This window comes from Lonchura striata, chromosome Z (assembly GCF_050655825.1).
Source record: "Lonchura striata isolate lonStrDom1 chromosome Z, ASM5065582v1, whole genome shotgun sequence".
Lineage (NCBI taxonomy): Eukaryota > Metazoa > Chordata > Aves > Passeriformes > Estrildidae > Lonchura > Lonchura striata.
In genome coordinates this window covers 16913603-16936975 of record NC_140740.1, presented here as the reverse complement: position 1 = coordinate 16936975, position 23373 = coordinate 16913603, and the positions used below count along the sequence as shown (strand labels likewise).

Sequence of the window (23373 nt, the reverse complement as noted above, 5' to 3'; positions counted from 1 at the left end):
TATAATAAAGGGCAGCAAGTTTCCATGGCAATAAATAGATAACAACATTTAAAGCAATTGTGAAATATCTGTAAGAAAGAGCCACATGAATGGAATTCTCAAAAAAACTTCTGTTGCTTTCCATGTTTAAGAAAGTAGTTCCCTAACTGCACAGAAACTTGCGCCTCTTAGACAAAAGTGAATGCCTAGGAGGATTGAGCTGGCATGAAGTACCAATCCTTCCTCTTCAAAACAATCGGCATTTGCATTTTAGAAGTAGACAAAGATAGAATACAATCAAAATGCAACTGCCTCTAAGATGCATACATATAATACTTTAAAAAATAGTGAATGCCTTAAAATTAGACGTTCTTCAAATGCTGCAATTCACAGTAAACATTTCCTGTGTTGGTCTGGCAAAGCCCCTCTAATCAGACAACAACTGTTTTCATACTACTACCATGTTTAACTTTATCCTCTCCTTTAGTCTAAATAAAAATTCTAAGTGCTCCCTCATTCCCATTTTGAAGTAGAATAGTTAGGCTGGGCTTTCAGAAAGGACATGATTCTGTTGAAACCCTGTTGCATGCTGCCAAAAAGAAATCTTATGCATATCAAAGCTATACTTGATGTTACTACATTGTTTTTTGATTAAGCTGTTTACTGATTTTCCCCCTCACATACACTGCACTCACACAACATGAAATTAAATGCAGAATAGTAACAAAGGATATACAAAGTTACACATTTTGGAATTTTATTTTTAAAAGTTTATTTGCTTAGCATAGATTAAAACTTTATGAAAAATGTTAATAATTAATCACGTGAATAGAAACTTGCGGGGGTGGGGGGGCATTCTTTCACTTAGCATAAGTAATGGCAACCAGAAATAATGACACTGTTCAGAGCAAGGATATTGAAGAAAAACATTTTTGGTTACAGGTTTTCAACATAATATGTATGCACTAAGTGCCATTCCACAGAAACCTCTGTATGTAAAGCCTGTGTTTTACAAAGACATGCAAATATATTGATTTTCTGCAAGTGGGCTTCAGTGCATTTCAGGAACATGAAATTTAGTTGTCACTTCCACATAAAGCCACCAGGATGGTTTCATAATCCCCTTTGAGTTCATCCTGTAAATTTAAGCATGAAAACCCCACAATTGTTAGAATGGTCTCAAGTAAAATAAATTTAAATTAACATTCAATATACATTGATCAAATATCAGTGCTCCATCTATATGAATTAATCACTTGATAAAACACAAGTAAGCCACAGACTGAGCTGGAACCATGCACTGTCACTGAAGTTATTTGTATGATCTAGAAATAAACACATGCATTTCCAGAGTGGAGCATAGGTAGACAAGGCTAGCAAAAATCTTAGGAGGTTTAGTGGTGTCAGTGAAGAAGAGAAGAACAGAAGAGTTTTATCCACCCAGGAGCTTAAGCTTTTATTCTAAATAAAAGTGAAACTTTCTTTCTTGAACAGTGGTGTCTAAAGCTCATTAATATTAAAACACTGTGTATACACATTGTGTCTAGGAGCATCTCAAACAAAGGCTAACTGCAATGATACAATGATACTCTGCTCATCATGGGATTGCTTATTCAGCTTGGTAAAAATGGGTAATATGCATTAAGTATGCAGTGTAACTATTACATGCGTTTCTTGTTTTCTCTAATTTTTATCTAGTTTTCAGAGGTATATGAATTGTTCAGTGTAGCCAAGCTATGCCTCAACACTTTTAGATGCTATCACCACTTCGGAACATTATGAGGTGGTGTAATTATATACCAAATTACAGGTAACACACATGCTTAAGGGAAGATTAAAAAGTGACCTTTGGCACCTAACTGAAAAATTAGCAGACATCAATAAAAATCCAAAAGGCACTATCATATATGTATGTTTCTACTCCAATCAAGACATCTATTTTTTTTTGGCAGTGCCTCCTACTCTCCACAAAGATGCTTTGCCAGTTTAGCTTTCTTCAAGTCCCTTACCACTTGAATTTTCTCAAAAGTACATTGGGTAGTCAGTCCCTTTTAATAAAATATTTTTGTTACTTTAACTCATTTACTTAGGCCATAAGGAAAACAGACCAAATACATGTTAATAAAATTAAAAATTCATTTGCTGGAGTACCCTGAATGTTAAAAGCCAATATCGAGTTGTGTCAAATACCTCCCCCAGAGCTCACAGTAATCATCTCCACTCTCCTGTCAAGGTACTGCTTAAGTACAAGAATTTGGGGATATTGTACTCTCCTTTCAGCTCTTGGATTCTACTGTAAGGTGATATTCTGAGACATGTATCACTAGTATTTCTATAGCTCTTCAGACAACGACTTTGACCTAGAAAAAGAATTGGCTGTCCCAGCCTGTGGGCCATTGCCAACACAAGGGATTCATCTGCAATGAGCTATGCAGGATGAACTGGTAACTGAGAAGCAGAGAAGTTAACAGATCTTTACCAGACTTCAAAAATCATCTGGTTGCTTTGTGTTTCATGTGTCACATGGGAGAAAACCTACCATAATGGCTTGGCGGAGAGAGATGCCATACAGACTCTTGTAATAGCCTTTGATCTCATTCAGATCCACTTCGTGGCGTGAAACCATGATTCTGATGAGGTCTTTGTGCCGGGTCCCAGCACCCTGTTAAGAGAAACAAAGAAGAAATGGGGAGAAAAAATAGAGAAAGGAATTACTCTACTTTGTCACTGAAACTCCTTTGATCAAGTTCCATATGTTAATCCATCAGACTTCTGTATGGATGAGCATACCCCTTTCCATTTCCTAGTATCTCTAGTAAAAGGGAGGTCTCATATCTGCCCTATGAGCACAAAATACTTCTGACAGGCTACCTCCACCCTGTTGTTTTTAAGGATTTTTAGTATTTTTAAATATTTCTTTTAGCTGTTTCCTAAAAACAGACATCTTCTTCACTATGCTTGCTCATTAAGGACAGCCTAGACTTTACTGCCTTTTTAAATTACTCTTTTAGTAGTGCAGTGATGTGCATTTCCATAATGTTTTACTCAATTTTTCCCAGACTGCTTCTAACCAAGTCACAGGAGTTACGACAATACCTACATACTAGACTGTTTCATGATCTCCAGCTGCCTCACTAACATGGGTTCCAAACCTGCCAGAAGGATCACGGATATCTCATTATAGATTAGCCTTCCACAAGGTTCCTGCTGAGATCTCTAATCGCTCTCCTTTTCCCTTTTTAGTATAATTGCTGTTTCATAAGGGTTCTAGTATGCTTCCTGTCCCTGTAACAGTAAAAGATATGTGTGGACAGACAGATGCCTTCCTGAGCACACTACAGCAAATAGATAACTCCTCCAACAGAAAGTCTCAGGTTTCAAAGGAAGCAATAAAAGGAGTGAGACAAATACTCTGAATTTCCCTCTGCAGTTTTTTCTATCAAACAAAGGGCCTAGAGACCTCTGGCTAACTTTATTTTTCTGCTTATAAAGCACATCATGTTTACAAAGAGGAGATCTTTATTTATATTACCTTCATTGCCAAATGGAGTTTTTCTGCAAAAAAAGCTGGCTTGCTTGTGGCACATTTTACTGTAATGAAGGAGTGAGACAAGGTCACTTCTGCTATACATGTCAGAAAAGTATAATAAAACACTTTCAAAACCCTTTTATTTTTCCTACCCACATACCCTATTTATGTACTTTTTTGTTACCTTTCTTCATAATGTACAAGGACAGGAAGAGCCTTTCCTCTGTTTATTCAGAAAGCAATTCAATAAGGGCAGAACAATTACCATAAAAACAACACATTTCTCCCTAGTTTGCTGGGAGATTATAAAATGTGTATTTATATATTTATAATTATTCATAACAAATATTTATATTTAATTATAAAATTAATGAAGGTGTTGCAGCTCCCAAGAAGAAACATATGAAAGCATTTATGCCTTCTATAGCAGAGCTGGAGGTTACAAAATCCAATATTTTGTAAACCAAGTTACAGTTCAATTTTGATATTGAGTGATCTGATGAAAATCATTCTTTTATCCAAAGTATGTTTGATATGATATATTTTCATATGATATGAAAGTGAAAGCTAAGAACAAGATGGGTGCCTGGATTCCAATTGCACCCCTGATTCATTGGTAAGAGGGAGTCCCTTCCTTACCTTATTGTTAATGAACAACAGTCACTAAGTTTATATGAACATTTTCTTGAACAAAATCACTGAAAGAATTTTTTATGTTTATAATAATCAGTATTATAAGTATTCTTGCAACATGAAACTTGGAGAAGAGTGGCTTTGGTTGAAGACATGTTTAAAACTATTAGATATTTGATACAAACTATACCTGTTCTGACAGATTTTTTCAGCATATTCGTTTCTTGTAAAGGTTTTCCTATGTTGGCAACTCATCTGTTCTCCTTAATAGACCTTTTCAAATATTAGGAGATTCCAAATATTCATTAACTTCAATTGATTTTAGGCAGGTAAATTAAATCATCATGATTAGATTAGACTTTCCAAGGTATTATTTAGCAAGCTTCTCTATTAAGCAGGCTAAGTACAGAACAGTTTCTGATCAGAGGAATTATGGCAGAAACAAAAGGTTAAGTTTAGTCAGAACATACAGTAGGTTTCAATCTGCAGAATCACTTACCAAGGGCAGTGAGGCAATTCTCAATATCACCTTTCAGCTCCAAATCCAGTACTTTGTTCATGTCATGCTTGCTGTATTTGGTGTACTTCTGAAAGACTAAATAATGGAAAAAAACAGTATTCTCCCTGCATTGTCTCTGCCCTACTCTGTTCTCACGGCTGTAGTAGAAGACAGTTTGTGGGTCATTTTTCTCATTTTCTTCAGGCAGCACATTGTAAAGAGCAGTGTTACTGCACATCAGTTACTGCTGAAGGAGTCAGAGTCAGCATACAGAATGGGACTTTGGCAGGATGGAAGGGTTCTTTGCCATTGGTTGGAGTAGAGGTGGCCAACTGACTACCCCAGAGCCTGTATCACTGTGTGATAGCATCCTGTCTAGGGCAAACTGGCTAAGAAGGAAGACCACTTTGGGGAGCTCTCATTGCCTGGCACTGTGACCATAACCCAGCTGAGATTTCAGATTTTTTAATACCCTAAATGACACTGATCATCTCTGCTACTGAAAGAACAGCTAGTCTGCCAACAACACTCTTTATCAACAGGCATACTTCCAATGAGAGTAATGTCTTGATAATCTGTATCTTCTCTGAATTCATGACCAGGCGATGTTCAAAAATCATCCCAGAAAACTTACCCCTCCGAAGATGTGGGTAGCTTCTTTTAGTAAGAACAGTTATAAACACACCAGTATCCGTTCCTTTCCTTTTCTCTCCTGCTTCATATAAGGCCTGTCAAAAAAAAAAAGAAGGTCACAAGGTCAATATGGATGTAGTAAAACTCAAACAAGAATACTGTATTTTGAGTATATTTGATTGTATTTGAGTATATTTGCTTGTTAGTAATGAACCCTATTCCTTGATAAAATCCAGATCAAAACTCTACCCTACCTGACTCCACACCTATTTTCAATATGACATTTTACAATCAACGTCTAGCTTTCCTGGGTATACAGCATCGTTGAATGAAGCTATTTTTCATTTATCATGATAGCAGTCTGCATGAAAGCCTCAGGACCAGTAGGATTTCTTAAAACTGACAAAATTCAGGAAGTTCAGGACTAGTAGGATTTTGTAAGACTGACTAAATTATTTCTGCAACTAACTGCAATATGCAGGAGAAACCTATGTACTAAATATTTCCTCATCTTTCCAGGAGTGAGCTTTTACTTCCAGGAAAATAAAAACCAGATCAGTCTCCTCCATTTTCCTCACCTTCTCAAGCATCTCTAAGAGTAATAATAAAAGATCTTCCCAAAGCATGAAGATTTAACACTCTGCATCAAGATAAACAACACTCAATTTCTGAACTTAGAAAAAGTATTCATTTATTTTCATATCTTCGGCTGATGACAGAACTAAACTCTTCATGTAACAGGAATTAATGCAGTATTTCTCCATGGCCTTTTCTTGGCTGGGCTTTTTTAAAAAAATCAATTTAAATTCATCTAAACTTAAATTGTAAATGTGATGTAACATTTTGTTTGTGAAAACTCAGCAAGGATTGCTGAGTTTTGTCAAGATTTTAGCAATGATAGTCCCACTAATTTTGGAAGAAATAAGAAAAAGTTCAGATGTTTATGTTATAATTATTGAGAAAATGTCTCTGAGGTTTACCAATAATCTTGAAAGGTTTGTCACTAAAAAGCAATACCAATACGTAACATGCTGTAGAGTTCACAATGGTCAGTGTATGGTAGCTGATTCTCCATATAGATGAGCACACCATTGACCCTTAATTCAATAATTGTTTTATAAACAGAAGCAAGACTGGGTCAGATTCCTCCACTTGTTGACTTGTACTTCAAATGGTATTCATGCTTTTCCTGAACTAGGCGAGGTCCCACAGAAATGTTTCTGAAGCTAGATATTAGTGAGAAGATCTAATTTCCTTCATACAATTAACTTACATGAATTTTGTACAATGCTCTCTCCTCAGAACTAATTGCTGTATGACATTGAAATCTCTGTTGTCTGCAATGCACAGGATTCAGACAGCCAGAGGAATCTCAAATAGAAGAAATTTTGCAAATTCAACAGTCTCAGAAGAAATTTTGCGAAGTGCCAAGTATGATCTTACCCTGGCATCATTGTCAGCAAGTTCATCATTCACATGAGGATTTTCACATCGATCAGCCTACATAAAGAAATAAATAAAATTTCACTGGTACTCACAATCATTCAGTTCTCTAAAGCTCAACATTTAAGAGTTCTGCAGCACCACTCTCATACATAAGCAAATACAAAACTTGAAATAGGTGCAGTTATGTGAATCATCCTGTGAATAAAATCATTGTATTTGTAATCAGAGAACATACTTCTACAGACATCAGTGACTTATTTCTTAACTCCTACCTAAAAATCCACAGGAAGTATTTGTTTCTTGACAGGAAAGAAACAGGCTTCAGCCCTGTGACCTGCTCCCTGATGATCATGCAATAGGCTCCTTTCAGATTTGAAATTTAAAACTGGAAGTCTAAACCATGCACATGAATGCATAAAAAAATCATCCTGTATGCAAGTACAAGGTTCACATACATATACTCAAAAATCAAATCTTTATTAATTTTAAAAGGGTATTTTAATTGGGAAGGTCCAGTGTTTGAACTCATTTAGTTTTGAATGTAAATTTACAAAACACCTTGTCCCATTATTTAACTACTAGAAATATTCATTAACAGGAAAGAAAAAAGTTCATTCCTCTAATTTTAAACATTTATTCTTTTTCTAGTCAACTGACATGACATTATGCCTGTTACTTTTTCTAGTGCTTAAAGATAGTACAAAAAATGTCTTAAAAGCTAACTGATTAAAAAGGAGTATTGTTTTATTGTTTTACAATTAAGTTTTTAAAAGGTGTTTGAGATAAGATCTCATTATATTTTGTTTAAGAACTGTTTCTAATGGTCTAGGATATGAAAGTTTAAAAAAGCAATGCAAGGAAATAAATATTGCATTAATCTTCATTTACTGCATGTCTCTCAAAAGTAGTCTTGATCACACTGATTTTTGATTATAGATACTCAAAAGGCTTAAGCACAGCATACCTTGGCCAGAGCAACCAAAGCTTTTTGGAAGTCTCCAGATGTGTCAGAGATGATGTCTTGTGTCAGATCTCTCTTCAGCACTGCAATCAAAAAGTTTGAAGTTGTAACTTAATTGACTATGTAATCTTTAAAGGTCCCATCAAACCACTCCCATGGTATTTTACAGCATTTTCTTAATTTCCCACTTAAAAATGCCCACTGGAAATGTGGGTTTCTTACTTTCATTTGGCTTCAAGTAAAGTAGTTTATTTGTAACATACCCTTTAAATCCTGAGATGTGTGTGAAATTGGAGATTAAACATAAAATGTGCTGAAAAATGTACTTCTCTAAGGTTTTGTAGGTAACATTGTCTCAGGTTTCTGCTAATAAAATACACAAACCTTTTTCTGAGACTTTTTCATTCTTACTTCTGGCTGTTCTTGTAAGTATGGAAATCAAAAACAAAACTTTCTGAAAAAATAAAGCTTTTAATATAGGCATCTATGAAGAAATTTCTTGGTAAAAGTTACCTCATCATCTCAGAAAACAGGATTTAATTAGACAATACAGTAAACTCTGCATGTAAGAGGGACACCACATTACATTGTAGCAATTTCTTCAAGTATTTTCCCCCTACAGTTCACTGGTTATTCCTACTGCTAACATGTCTCTGCTGTTAACTAAGTAGGATTTCTTTTTTTCCCAGCCTATGCTTTTATCTTAAAATGTCAGCCAAGGTTTAGTTACAGGAGAAGAAAAGCAGCTTGTCTTTGCATGCATCCAAGAAAATACCTGAATGTGTGACTCATTCCATTAGACACCCAAAATCCCAGCAGTGGTTATGTATCTTTTCCTTCACTATTGGGATCTACATAGGTCAGCAAAAGTCACAATGATCTCCCTCCACAGCAACCCTGTTAATTTTTTCTGAAGCTTCACTTGTATCCTATTTTGTTCTCAGCTCCTCATGGTAAGTGAGGCTGTAACTCTGATGTGTCTGCCATAAGGTTATACAATGGTATAACTTCTTTCTTGCTTCTTAATACTTATTTCTTGCTCTAAATTACCTTCCTTGTAGTATCTGTTGGCTTCTCTGATCTCTTGGTTGTTTCTTGAGGCCAGAATCTCAATTAAGGTATCTTCATCAGTACCAAGCCCCTGATAAAAGCAATTGAAGTTTTAGAGATGTTCCTCAATAGAACAAACATAAAATTCATAATAGAAATATGATTAAAATCATTGGCTTGGTTTTGAAGTGAGAAATAAAAATTTAAAATATTGTTCTTCCATATTATGCAATTTCAGCTCTTTTGAAATTAAATTTTTATCACATTCAATATACTGGTGCCAAGAAGTGCTAAAAGGATCAAACAGTGTACATAGAAGATAAGAATTTAAAATCTATGAAGAAAAAAGACCTCCCTTCCTTTTTTCTTTCTCCTATGTAAACATTCATAGCATGTAAATGCTACAGCTTCCATTAGCAAACAGTTTTCAGAGGCCAGGGAAGAGTTCAGTCTCACAAAAGAATCTCCCCCAACTCTGAAATTCAGCAGGGATTATTTGGTCTTGTTCTCATAAACTGAGTTAGCAATATAAATTTATTTAACAAAATGAAGTTAAAGGAAAGATACACAAGCCTTGAAATCTATGTCCAGTTTATTTACAGGCTTTGATAAATAAAGATGTTCTCTAGGAAAGTTTTTCTCTGAAAATTTTGCCTTACCTTCATAGATGCTCTTAATTCTTCAGCATCAAATTGAGCTGGAGTTTTGAGCAAAGCCACAACAACATCTTCTACATGGCCTTTCAGAGCTTTTTTCAAAGCATCTTCTAGACTCTGTTTCAGGAAGAATAAGAAATACACTAAGTTAATGAATGGTAGAAGTGTAGCCACTGTTCAGCTGCAGTCCAAAAATTAGTCTGACCTCTGATCAATCTAAGTCTACATCATTCCTATATCTAATAGAAAGAATTATGAAACCCTACTTCAAGGTTCAAATTTTTCACAGTTGACATTTTAATTAAAGTGTCAGTCAGGGTTTTTCAGTAAGTATTCTCAAGTGCTTTCACATATTTTCAGCTATATTTAAACATTTACAGCATCAGAAGAAGACTCAAAATAGGCTGCTTGCTCTTCAAGAGAAGATAATGTCATATTACTCTTATAATTATGACTGAGTTGTTTATTTGTGCAGCATTTGAACTTATTGTTTATTGCAACTTTGAAGTGAACATTTGTAATATCACCCTAAACAAAAAGACAAGTTCTGAAGATAAAGAGACTATATTTAATTTTACCTAAATTTAAGAGGGGTGAAAAAAAAAAAAATCTGGTTTATTCTACTGCCTATCTAAATATGTTCTAAAATCACTTGACGCCCCTCTTTATAGCAGTGTTGGTAGACTTGGGGAAGAGTGTTATGGTCTTACAACTCTCCTATCCTACTCAGTATTCTATCTTTACTCATATATATCATTTGAGCCTGGAGAAACTTTGATACTCTGAGTGAAAATTAAGCTTGGTTTGAATATACTTTACCTTTCCTTTAGTCTGCTGATAGGCAGCTTTGATCTGCTGTCGCTGAGCATTTGTTCTCTTAGTCAAGATGTCAATGATGGTGGCTTCATCCACACCTGTGAATAAACAAACAAAATTCCAGTATATTCAAAATATATACATCATTTAGCCACTGATTTTTTTAAAATTATTATCTGCTTTATTTCATATTTTAATTTCTTGACAAACTTAAATTTAACCAAAGGAAAAGCTGTTATCCTTTACAATCTCACAGGATTAGTGATGTAGCTAAGAAATAGATCCACCTAGGACAAAGAAATTTCATACAAAAAGTCTCAGTGTGTTCTGAGTGTAGATCTTCCACTAAATTGAAAAGAACCCAAATAAACTGAAACCCACACTAAAAAACAAATTAGATGGCACTCTCCTTTAATCTCAGAAAGTCAAACTAGAATACCTTCAGAAGTACAGACAAAGCACCAAATGTGATTTTCATTAAAATAGAGATATGTAACAGAAGCATAAACAGATTATCATCATAATCACTGCCTCTTGCAGGAATTCTGTGGAAATCAAGCCAAAAAGTATAGTATGTTGTAATATTAGTATGGTATGTTATAATACTATTTCTTTCCTTAAATTTTTGCAACCTTTCCTTCAACATATTCCAGAACTTTAATATAGCATTAAGGTCTGAAAGCATAATACAACATCAGGCTATCAAAGAGTTGAGATTCTTCACCAAGTGGCATAATTTAATGTATTGCCAAGCTTTTAAAAGTAGAGGCACCTCTCCTGCTTGCAACTGCCTCTTGCTCCCGTATTTTATTCAGTGCTATTCTCAAAATTTTCCAAGGAAGAGTCCTAATATATTAAGTTAAATATTTACTCCTCTTACCTTTTACAGTAATAGCTCTGTCCAAAGCAACAACATCAGCTGATGGATCAAAATTTGGGTATGAATGTACTCCATGGATACCTTTTGCACTCTTCTGCAGAGGGAAAATAAAAAATAAAATTTGCTCATACCGAAGAATATTTTTGTACAGATACAGTTTAGAATGCCCAAATAAACCATGCATTTGGTATTGCCTTTTATCATCAAAAACATACAGTTTTGTAGCTACAGGTCATTGAACGGGTTCAATAATGGTTATGCCTTGCTCTCATATTAAACAAAAAAGTACTTCATAAACTGATTTAGGTTCTTGAACGCCTACTTTTTAGTGTAAGTTGGGTTGCATAGGAAGATAACTGTCATAATTAGGAAATTATGCTCAAATTTTAAAGGCTCTAAACCACAATTAAATTCTACAGGCACTTCCAGTAAAGTGCTAGTTTCTTTCCTCATCTTATGCAAACTGACTGTGTTACCACATTACAGTGTCCTCAGCTAATTCATTTTTTTGCATTCAAAACCTTGGGGAAGTGTTCATGCCTAACCCTGCAAGGAAGTGGAGACCTCTTGCCCAGCTTCTCTGAAACTTTAAACATAAGCCACAGTCTTTGCAAAGCACTATCCACTAGCTGATTTTGGTCAATCTGCTCCTAGATGGGCACTCCCTAGTCAATGGCTGAAGATCTCTGGGAACTGTACAACAGATCATCTGGCTTGTCCTGTCAGCAACATGACACATCCTCCTACAGGTAGGCCTAACAGCATTAAATAACTCATATAGCACTCAACCCAACAGCACTAAATAACTGATTCTAGTCTACTACTATTACAGAAATATAAAATGCTCCAAGACTTTTGGATGAAAGATTTATAGAAAATTACCATTGTTGTGATATATGGTGAGATTTCGTATTAGAAGACACCATTAGTTTAGCTAGATGACTCAGAATCCCCCTGTAGTCTTTCTCTTGTTTCAAAAACTAATATTTCAAATTTTTAATCCTTTGCCTTTTAAAACAAAATATCCCAAAAGAAAGGGCAAGGTTTTATGAATACATATTTTACATACAACAGTTTGTATTGAATTTTGTACACTTCTAGCATCTGATAATTAAATGTTCATCTCCCTACACAACTGTCTCACTAGGAGTTGTAAGAGAGCAGACAGACTCCATACTTAATTCTCTAGCATAAAGATATTTAAATCTCATACTTAAATCTCTGCATTTTAAGTCTCCAGCATACTTTTCAAGAGATCATTGCGTCTTGTGTGCTAAGTCAACAAAGGAGTGGGACTGCCTCACTGCCTGTTTCTCAATCTTGCAAGCTAACCTTTGTATGCTGGTTCCCATGTCAAACTTACCTATCAGCAATACAAAAGCCTCTGTAACCACCATAGCCAAGAATGTCTCAGGACTCTGGGAACGGAATGGGAATAGGATGGGTGGAGTAAAGGTTTGTGCACAAAATGTTGTGGGGTCAACAAGGGCCTAGAGCAGACACCTTTTGTTTACTGAAATTTCCCCTACATAATTTTCTTTTCAAATTACAAGTTTTTTTGGGAACTTGTGTGATTTCACAGAGTACCGCTTTACCTTTGCTTTCATTTCAGTATCTTCACCTCATTATCACAAAGATTCTCTGTATCATCCTAGCACAGTAACTCTTGACTCCTCACAGCTGTATCCCTCCCTTTTAATGTATAACCGTACTCATAATCTGAGGTTTTTTATTACCTGCTACAGCTTGCTCCACCATCAGCATGACATATGAAATGAAAAGTATATAGTGACTTTACTTCCTCCTTTACATTCCTGGGTTCCAACTCATGGCTTCCTACTCCTCACACAAAGACTCCCTGTTTTTTTCACATATATTACCTGGACATGTCCAGACACATTCACACAACTCAGGATCAGATCACTACATTAAAGAAGCCGATCTGAGCGAGTCAGTGACTGGCCATTGGGAATTACAGTTTAATCACACTAACTAGTTCTGCCGAGGAATTGATAACTACACTGATAGGTGCAAATAGGAGCAATTTTTCATGTTGCAGCAAACTTCCTAGTTATATGGTTACATTAGATTATACACTGCAATAAAATTAGGTTCCAGTTCTAATCTGATAGTTTTGCCACTGTTCTCCCTCCATTTGCATGTATGAAAGATGTTTAGATGTCTTTACACCACTTTAAACCACAAGAAAATAAGCATGGTTCTCTCAAAAGTTGATGATACTTACAATACATTCATTTTCCTGGTTTTCAATGAACCATGCCTGCTTCAGGAATTCTGATACCATAGCCATGGTGACACGAGTTTCTGGGAAGAGATGTATCAAGTTACAAACAATTTTCCATCATTTTGAGCAGCAGTGCAACTTTAGATTTTCTACCTTCAAAATCACTTATCTAGCACGATGACATGTTGTGGTTAATGTCCCCATGGTAACTGGCCTGTACTATTGGAGGCAAGCAACTTTGATGTTTTATGAGTGATGTGATGCTTCACGGCTGCTTGCTCACCCCTACACTCTTAGCTACTTTCAGAAGTTTTAGATAAGAACAGCAGTAGTACTATGTATGTTCTTACAGCAATACATTAGCATTTACTTACAAAGGCAAGTTACTAGAAACCAATTAGCTAATCTATCATCTATGCCCATTTAGTTTGATCATTTTGAAGTTCCCTTGTAAACAAGGGTTCTTGTCTCATCATTTACTGACAGTGGAGATCTTGTGTATTATGTTAGGAAAAAAGAAATTCCCTTGTTAATATACTTTCGTGTAATTTCTTTGACTAGACATTTTCTAAGGAAGATGAGTAAATCTGGATAGTTTTGTATACATTGCTTTTTCTACAATTTCTGCATAATAATAATAAAACATTACCAATTTAAGAAGAGGAAATAAAAACAAGTTTTGCTTTTTACCACTAAGAAAGAAAGTCCACCCATCTTTCCCAAAAGTCATTATGCAGAAAAGGAAAAAATGAGAAGTGATGTAACATTAAGTACTCAAAAATAATTAACAGGTTGCTTCATAACAACTTCTGTTGTTGGTGTGGGGAATATTCTGTTTGTTAACTGAAATAGTGAGGAAATAGAAAGAAGAAATAAATAGTTTATCAAATAAAATTATTCAAACTAGATTTTTTTATTCAAGTTATTCAAACTTATTTTTTTAACACTCCTCCTCAGCAAGGTCTAGGGAGGACTTGGTTTTAAAGCAGATGTGTAAGCAATAACTAGAGATAGTGCTACTGAGTAAACAAGACTGATTTTGAAACTGGTGTTAAGAGACAAAATTCTTTTTGCAGTCTTGGAGTACAGATCATATACACAATTTTAAAAAATCATGTTAGTTATGCTGCTAACACATCCCCTCTGTCCTATAGGAAGGGTAGAGACCAGCCTTTTGACTTTGAAGTTGTGAACCAAGGAGTGTAGCTGCAGCCCAGCTCTTTCTTCCCCTCACAGCTAAACTGTAAAGCTTCCTTCTGCACTCAGCAGTCAAAAAAGTGACAAATAAATACCTCACACAGGCTGCCAGCAGCTCTCTCCAAGGTAAGAGCTAGCCATATTCCCTCTTCCTCAAAAATCTCTTGCTTTTGTTTCCTTCCCTCAGGAAGGAATTTAGTGCTGCCAGAAAAGCTGAAACTGATTTAAAATCGGGATTAATATGTTATTTACAGTAAGTCTCAAATGGGCAAGTAATGAACAGAATATTCAGTCAGATTTAAAGATCTACTTTTATGACCTGCTATTTATTCAGGATCAGAAAAGCATGCTCACAGCACAACTGCAACCTGCACTTTGCTCAGGCTGTCAGAGTGACTTCTGCATCCTTCTACTGACCGAAGTTAACAGTGGCAGATGAAGCAGTATGGTACCCAAAATTCTGCTGCATTTTGTAACAGCACACATGAAGGCCATATGCAGCGGGACGGAAACACTTGAAAGTCTCCATACTGGGAACACTGAGTCATCAGTGCTGGCATGTCCTGGTATGTCTGCTGACTAACTGATTCACAGAGCAGAGAACCACTTCAAACTATGAAAAAAGATTCAATCTCCCAGCACCAGATCTGAGAAGACATGTGTTTTGCCTGATAAAGTAATATTCTTCAGGGAGAGCTACCTTCAGGAAGCACATCCCTTTCTTCTACATATTGCTACATGCACCCATGACACCAAGATCTAAAGGTTCCCATGCTTTTGGGGTTGGCTAGAGCAGAAGGCTACTAGACTATACTAAACTGGTTTTATTAAGCCTCTAAAGCTTCATGTCTTTTCTGGCTTAAATGATACAGTAAGAAAAAAAGTCTGTGCCTTAAAAACTTTTTAAAGTTCTTTTTTTTTTTTTTTTCCTTTTCTTTTGAAATAGAGACGCTGGCATGCAGATCCATCTATTTCCATCTAGTAAAGAAAAAATGCAATTTTAATATAAGTCAAAGTAGTCAACAGCCCTTGGAGGGAGCTGAAGACCTTAGTCTTCTTGAATTAGCTTTGTAAGGTAAGAAACCAACTTAATATAAAAGTCTTCTGCTTTGGAAGAAACTACAGCTGATAAGTAAAAAGAAGGCTGGCATCTAGAAAGCCAGCCCCCTGATGGAGACAAGATCTTGCCAATACTTTGTCCTGCCACTATAAAATGTAAAGAGATCTTGTTAACAATACCTAAATCCAGGAGGGATACATTCAGTCCAAATAGCACTTCAATATATTATGAAAAGGACTGAAGCAACTGATTCCCTGTTGGAATGATCAACATCACAACAGGATTGAAAAATCAGACATACATCCAGACTGAAAGCCCTAACGGTTGTTTCACAAAAATCACCACAATTTTGCTTTCTGTCTGGCTCTTAATCCCTTGAAGATGCACCCTTGAAAAGGACCAATCAAAAATGTTTAGGATTTTGAGAAAATACTTTATTAAAAATATTTAAAGACACAACTAGATTTTTACTCTATAATCTGTGTCAAATGACAGCATTTATCTATGCTTATTTAACCATATCATGAAGCATGTCAAATGCCTGGCTACTTTCAAACGCTGAATACCAGGATCTTGATGTAAATTACAGTCATGTCAGTCAGAAAAACAGGCAGGAGATCTAATACAGTAATTTACTTTGCAGTAGAAAGTCTCTGAATTTGGAAACATCAAAGAAAAAAACAATCTCATCCTTGTAAAAGTCTGGAAAAGGAAAGCAGCAAGAACCCCAGATGACACAGCTTTTACATGGCTTTGCCAAGTTCTTAGTCAGAAAAGCAAGATTTTGTCTTACGTTTCTAAAACATGGGATGATTTCTACATTTGATTTCTAATTTGATTTCTAAGATATTTGATTCTCATCACTTTCATGAACAATGATTGCTCTACAGTCATAGTGCAGCAAACTGTTGTTGAACTAACAACAGCTGCTGCTATTTTTTAAGTTTACATACACAGCATTGTTTTCTAGGAACTCCGGTTTTACTACAGATTTCTACAGCAGCCTACTAAAAAGGCAAAGATAAAGCAAATGAAATGGTCTACTACAAGTAAGTTTGCTTTTGAAGTTTTAACCGTATTTTATTTCATTGCATTAAATAAAAGCAGTAATTTCCCTAGCCCTTATGTAAAATGTTCTAGAATAGAAAGAATTTCTCCTACCTGCACCCATATTTTTCCCTGACAATAAAAGTCCAACCCACAGAAAGTTTACACCAGGTCATTTGACAAATTCAGCATACAATTCCTAAAGTGCTGGGTCTACAGAGAGCAATAATGAACTACAAAATCCTACCTTTCTCCTCACTAGCACCGTTTTGCTGGCCTGCACAGTCAGAAGCAAAGGAGCAGAGGGCTCTCAAAGCTTTTGTAGCCTGTGCAGGAAACTCCACCCAGCAACCAGTGTTTCCACAGCCCTAGTAATCATCTGCAGCAGCTATATCTGGGTGCCACCCAAAGTCTAAAAACATTAGGAAAAAAAAAAAAGTCATTGCGAAACTATGTGCTGGCGAAAGTATGAGCAGCTTTCAGAAGGGAAAAGACAACAAATGAGCAGGCCATGGTAGCACTCCTGCCCTGACCACACCCTCAGTTTTAATAAATTGCCATAAATATTTTGGTATCAGACAATTATATCTTAAGAAAAAAAAATGGGTAATTCTCTTCACATATTTATGTTTGATATAATTTCAAAAGTGACTGTATTAAGATATATCTTTGCTCAGTGAAACTTAGGGAGAAGAAAGGGTGAAGAGTCAAGGCAGCATCCTCACTTCACTGAGATCCGGTGGCTATCAGCTCTGCAGCTTTTGAATGTGGGTCCATGGCAGAAATAACTCAGGAATAAAACATGTATTTCATGTAAATAACTTTTTTTTTCTTGGAAACAAACTCATAGAAAAAGCAGACTTAATACAAGGGCAATAATTGGCACCTACATAATTAGAAATAAATTGAAACAATCAGATTAAACTCTGAAGTTCAAAGCGAGAGTGATTTGCACAAGATGAGGGCCTATCTGCTAGAAGGTTTTCTGCAAGCACTTCCTTGCCAAGCCAGCACAGCACAACGCCATCACTAACACCTCAGATTGGCCTGGAGCATGGTGCCCAGTGAAGAAATACCTGTTGCTGAACCAGAAGTGTTTGCAATGGGCAGATGGGGTCCCAGCAGACTTTCATCCTCCTCCTGCTGACTGACTGCAATGCACAGGTACCTCCAATATGGCTGATCTGCCCCACATGAACACACATGAAATGCAGTCTCTCCTTGAAGCCCATGTCTAGCAATTAATTGTATGAAGAGGAAGAGGAACAGACTGATGGTAATTATTAGATGGAATGCTCACAAATTTCTCAAATGCAAAATAACAGACATGCATGTTCTTGCATAACTTACATCTTTCTCTGTACACCCAAATATGTGCTGCTCAGAGTAATCTGCTCATCACATTCAAGGAGGTCCCCATCCCAGAAGCCTGAGAGAGCCTCCAGGAGTGCTAAGGATACGGCAGCCTCAGCCCTCATTCCCCACTTGAGCTACTGCCCTGCTGCCTTGCAGAGGGCTGGGACTGAAAGTGGGACCCAGCCTATGTGCTGATGGTCTGTCACATTCCCATCCCCAGAGAGGTGTCAAATGCTTGAAGCTGGGGCTGCCTACAGTGCCAACTCCACGTCTTTTGCTGCTGGCTGGGGTGATGGGATAGGAGGGCTTCCAGGTCCTGCCTGCTGAGCCCCATGGGAACACTTCTAGCCCCCAGGGAGTCCCCAGTCCCCCTGACTCTCTGAGAGCAATTTTCTCCTATGCTTTGCTATTTCCCTTCCCTCTGTACATTTATCATTTGACAAAAGTATTTCAGATGTTTCCAGTAAACTGAATAATTGAAGCTGACAAGGATACAGTGAGCAAGCTATCAGATGTATGTAGATTTGTTTATTTAATTATGATGTGTGATGTACAGACTACTTGAGCCCACCCAAATTCCATTTCAGAATGACACTAGCAGTCTTATTTCAGTTGGCTTAGGTGTTGGCCAGAACCTCTACTTTTACTCTTTTTCTGGAGCTGTTTCCCCTGTCTATTAATGAGCATAGCTAAGGGTAGGAATCAGTGTACTAGAAGTGCATAGTAAGACACTCCTCCATGTTGACTTTTTTCTAATATAGTTTTTTCATAATCATATTCCTACCCCATTTTTATCATGGTATTTTTTACTTTTGGTTTTTGGGCTTTTTAAAATATAATTGTATTGTCTTTCAGGCCAATGGTTCCACCTTCAGAGTGATATCACAGGAAAGTACAACTTGTACTAATAGTCATTGAAGAAGCTGTTGCATTTGCTTTTCCTCCTTAATGGGTGGACAGATGCTGGTTGACTCACTGTCTTCCTGGACCTCAGCTGAGTCACCATCAGCACTAGAGTGCTTTATTGTACAAAATGCTGCCACTTAAAAAAATGCAGTTTTGCATTTGGATGGAGCTCTTAACAATTGTTTTTTATTAAGTTTTTAACTCTTACTATGTCATTTGTTTCATAAAGCTATCACAGTTTGCATACTGTTTATTGTTGAGTTGTCATAATTTTTTCAGAAGAGGCAAAGCATATAGCCACTGTTGTAGAGGTTCAAATGTCTCAAAAGTGACAAAAATAAATATGTTTGTTTACAACACTCAATGCATGGAATGCAACAGAGAAAAACAGAAATGTTCAGTGAATATAGAAAAGAAAAATGGTAACTTGATAAACTGCCAGATTTGGCCACGCCAAATATTTCTCTTAAGGCTAGTAATGACTCAGCTCATTTGGGAAGATGGGATTTCCCTAAGCAATCCATCCTACACAAAATGATAGGAAAGTGAGTCAGGAATTTTCATGGCGTTCGAGAGCGAGAGCAGCAGCCCTTACATCTGTTTCTGAGGCTGCTACCAACCTGCTGTAACTCTGTGTTTATTCCACCCTAGGTGCCTTAAAGAAGAGTTAAGGTTGCAGAAATTTAGGAAATGATGAGTCTACCACATTTTACAAATGACCTTCAGACTGCCTATGAGATAAACTTTAAGAGAAAATTGATGCTCACATTGTTATGAAATAGCATTAGCCTGAGGGAGCTACTGACAGTATGGTCAGGCAATAAATCATAAAACAGAGCTCTGCCTGTTTCATGCCATGACAGCCATCCATTTTGAACCGTCTGATAGCAATCCAGAGCCACTGGGAATCTGCCTCTCTGATCTTTGGCACCTTAGCTTTTATAGACTTCCTAAAAACCTGAGGAGAAACACATTACTTGGCTTCCTTAGGCACCCAGGACCTGCAGCGTAGCATCTCTACACAGGTTACAGGCAACAGAGACATTAATATCAAAGATACAGATCTAAGAGTATGTATGACTTACAGCAGGCCTACTGAAGGCAGTAATGCTCCCAAGAAGACATTCCAGAGATCATGCAGTGTTTTTGCTACATATTCCTGTACAAATCCTATTTTAGGAAGTGTGTCTCAGTTACATTATTCAGAAAAATATCTTTCTGCATATTGAGATACAGGGCCACCTCAGACCTTCATCTCTTCCTTTGACACACACAAGAGATTAAATATCAAATTCAATGAGAACAGCTACACTATCTATTAATTTGCACGTGATCTGCATGGTTCTAGTGAGGTCCATCTAGAGCCCATTTAGGTTGTGATTATGTATATCCCTGTGATCCTATATTATGGGCTGGATGGATTCAAATCTAGATATGCAATTTCTTTTTTTAGTTTCATGCTTAAGCAAAAAAATATTAATTAGACACAATAAGACATTCAAAACTGCATAATATCTCTTATGGATTATCTGTTAAAAGTTTATTTCTATTGTATTTTCCATTCAAATCATGTTTCAGTTCTGAACCTCTTTGCAAGCTTGTAAATAGGGAAAAGATTGGGCAACATGCATTTGTTGATACTGATGCAAAACAAATCATAAATATTTTTGAGGCATCTTCTAACAAGTATTCATTTTATTTACACTGCATAAAATATTTAACACCTCTGTCTTTTAACATGGATTTGCATTTTGTTATTGCCTCATGAAATACTAAATTAGCAATAATTCTCAGGCAGCAGGAATTCCATGGTTTAATCAAACACACATCTGTTTCTATAACCAACTTTAATACTTACTGCTCTCTTAGTTGCAGTAAATACTTCTTTGCAGTTTCCTAAATTTTTAGAAGTGTAATGGGATATTCTGAGTCTTATGGTTAAACATGGCTTGGCTATCCAGAACACACAAAATTTTTATGAGCAGCCCCCTACACAGAGAAATAAAAATAGCCTATCCTCTCATAGAAACAAGCAGAGTAACCACATGAGAAATCATGTCAAGGCAACATCATTTTGGAGAGTAGAAATCCTATTCAGTTTAAATTAACTCAAGTTCAGAGAAATGCTTCCAGAAGCTTTTCAATATCTCAGATAGTCTTCTAGACAAAAACCCCTATAACTGTGTGCCAAAGTAATTTATATGAGGAAAATGTAGACCTTCTAGGAAGCCTCTGGGAAAAAAACATTGGAAGACTTTGTTACACGTATCTTCATGCAAATCACAGTAGAGTGAAACAGACCTGTTTGATGATAAAGTTCTGACAGAAATAGTAAATTACAGTGGAAGGTAAAGCTCAGTGAACATTCAGGGGAAAGTGCTAAGGGGACAAGGAAAAGTGGGAATGCATAAGCTTTTTACAGTCCTATGCAGTGTACAATGCTAATCTGAGGGTGCAAATAATGACAGAAGAGTCATTCAGGTCCAGGGAACATAAGTGAATTTAAACAATTCTACTGTGCATAAAAGCTGTGGAAATGTCAGTGCCCTTAATGGAGAAAATGTCCAAACATCTTCCCCGACAAAAAAACCAAAACCAGAGAGTTGGTGGTATGTCACAACTGATTTTAGGAGGAAGGGAACTGGGCTTTCTCTTCTAGGGAAACCAAGCAGCAGGATGAGCAGTCCTCTGCTTTACAAGAGACAAAACCCTGCTGCACAATTAAGTTGTTGTGACTTCAAAGAAAGAAGAGACAATACTAATTAGCAAAAAATTAATCAGCAGATCAACCACCTGTGGTACTGCAATATGCAGGTTAAATATATCCATCTGGGATTTCCCAGTTTATTCGGCATTCTGAAATTGATTCCTTGAAGTAACTTTACATCTGCTGCCATTTCTTGCACCATTTTTTCTTTTAAAGTAAATTAATATTATAAATATTTATAAAAACATTCTTAGCAAACTGTGCTCCATTGGTTGCTGTTGAAATACATACCAGTGAGTGGATCTATTAACAAAAAATGTCGAGGTTAAACAATAAAACATATTTTATTCCCTGTCTACAATGAGGAGCAAGTGCCATGCTCTGAATCTTCCGAATCACTTCAGTCAAGGTCATATTTTTTTTCTGAGTGGCATCGCCCTGACTTGGGTCCCACTACGATGAAGAAACAAGAATTACATAATAAGTGCATAATAGTAAATCATGTTTTGCTTATTGTGTACATTGAAGGTGGGGTAAGAACAGTCATAAAAACCTCAGGAAACTATGCATTCCATTCACTCGTGTAACATCTTGTTCCCATAACAGTGAGGGTGGTTTGTGCTTAGAAGTTTTGGGAGACTGCTTGGCTATTACTATTTCACTCAGCAGCTTACCTGCCAAAATTAGGAGACAACTAATTCACAATTAGTCAGTGATTGCAAAACTTGTTTGCTTCTATGGAACATTAGAATAGTTTAACCTCAGAAAAAATAGAACTTTTCATGTACCTTTCTCTCAAATCTACACAATACTAAAGTGTTGATAGTGAAAAATCTAAACTGAAGTATTTCATTTGAAAATGTATTTTTTCTAACCTCCATTTTATGCATTTTTTTCCCCTCGATTTAAATATAAGTTTATTGTTGGCTTTCAGGAAAATATGATTTGTATCCAGGATATTTCCTACAGACACCTTCATTGTGATGTTGAACAGGAAATCTTTATTGTGTTTGCAGGTAAAACCCCAGAAAACTCCTTTTGTTTCAGTTTTACTCTAGACTGAATTGCCTCAAACTTCTGGGGAAGAAATACCACTAGGGCACAATGGTGCAAGTCACAGTTATTAAAGGGAAATTTTAAAGAGTTTAAGCTTGCTTCTGTTTCAGAGAGAACAAGGTTCAAGGCATGTTTGCATTAGTTGTAATTTGTCCCATTATAGAACTGCCTCAAGGTACATAACTTAGTTTGATTTGCATTTGATTTTTCTCAAAGGAGAAAGATGCAGATGCAACATTTCAAATGTATTTCAAATGCAACATTTCAATTCTATACCAGTTTAAATTATTTATCCCTGGAGCTGCTATAAGTTTCATAAGGTAATCAAAGTCATTAGGAATATACAAAGAGGAACATTAAACTCCTATCCATAGAAATTTATATATACATAATATATATATATTTATATATACATCATTATTTGTCATGGATAACAAAATACAAGAGACAAGAGTGGAGTAGTGAGTTCCAGTGATGCTAATTTAAGAAAAAGCCAGTGTAACTGTAAAGATACAGGATTTTTGAAGGGTGTTTTAAGTAAAAAGATAAAGGTTTGTGAGCTAAAGATTTTTCTTAAAGTAAAATTAGCAAGAATACCAGCCAAAACAAACATACTGAAAGGAGTCATGTCGAGATAGCTGTGGCACTAGCAATCTATTTTAGTGTGTTTATTTAATAGTTAGCACTACTACACAGCACTCAAAGATTAAACAAAGC

At 36.2% G+C, this 23373-nt stretch overlaps 1 protein-coding gene across 1 annotated transcript; it reads right to left on the bottom strand.

The window, feature by feature from the left end:
* Positions 1-726: 726 nt before the first annotated feature.
* Positions 727-16924, bottom strand: ANXA1 (annexin A1). Its single transcript, XM_021541489.4, has 13 exons — positions 16879-16924; positions 13328-13407; positions 11083-11176; positions 10206-10300; positions 9390-9503; positions 8731-8821; positions 7684-7763; positions 6717-6773; positions 5275-5368; positions 4641-4736; positions 3512-3570; positions 2519-2641; positions 727-1115 (listed from the first exon to the last, which is right to left on the bottom strand). Exons 2-13 carry the CDS (start codon positions 13391-13393, stop codon positions 1056-1058), a joined length of 1029 nt encoding a protein of 342 aa, XP_021397164.1. The 5' UTR covers positions 13394-13407; positions 16879-16924; the 3' UTR covers positions 727-1055.
* Between the last annotated feature and the right edge of the window lie 6449 nt (positions 16925-23373).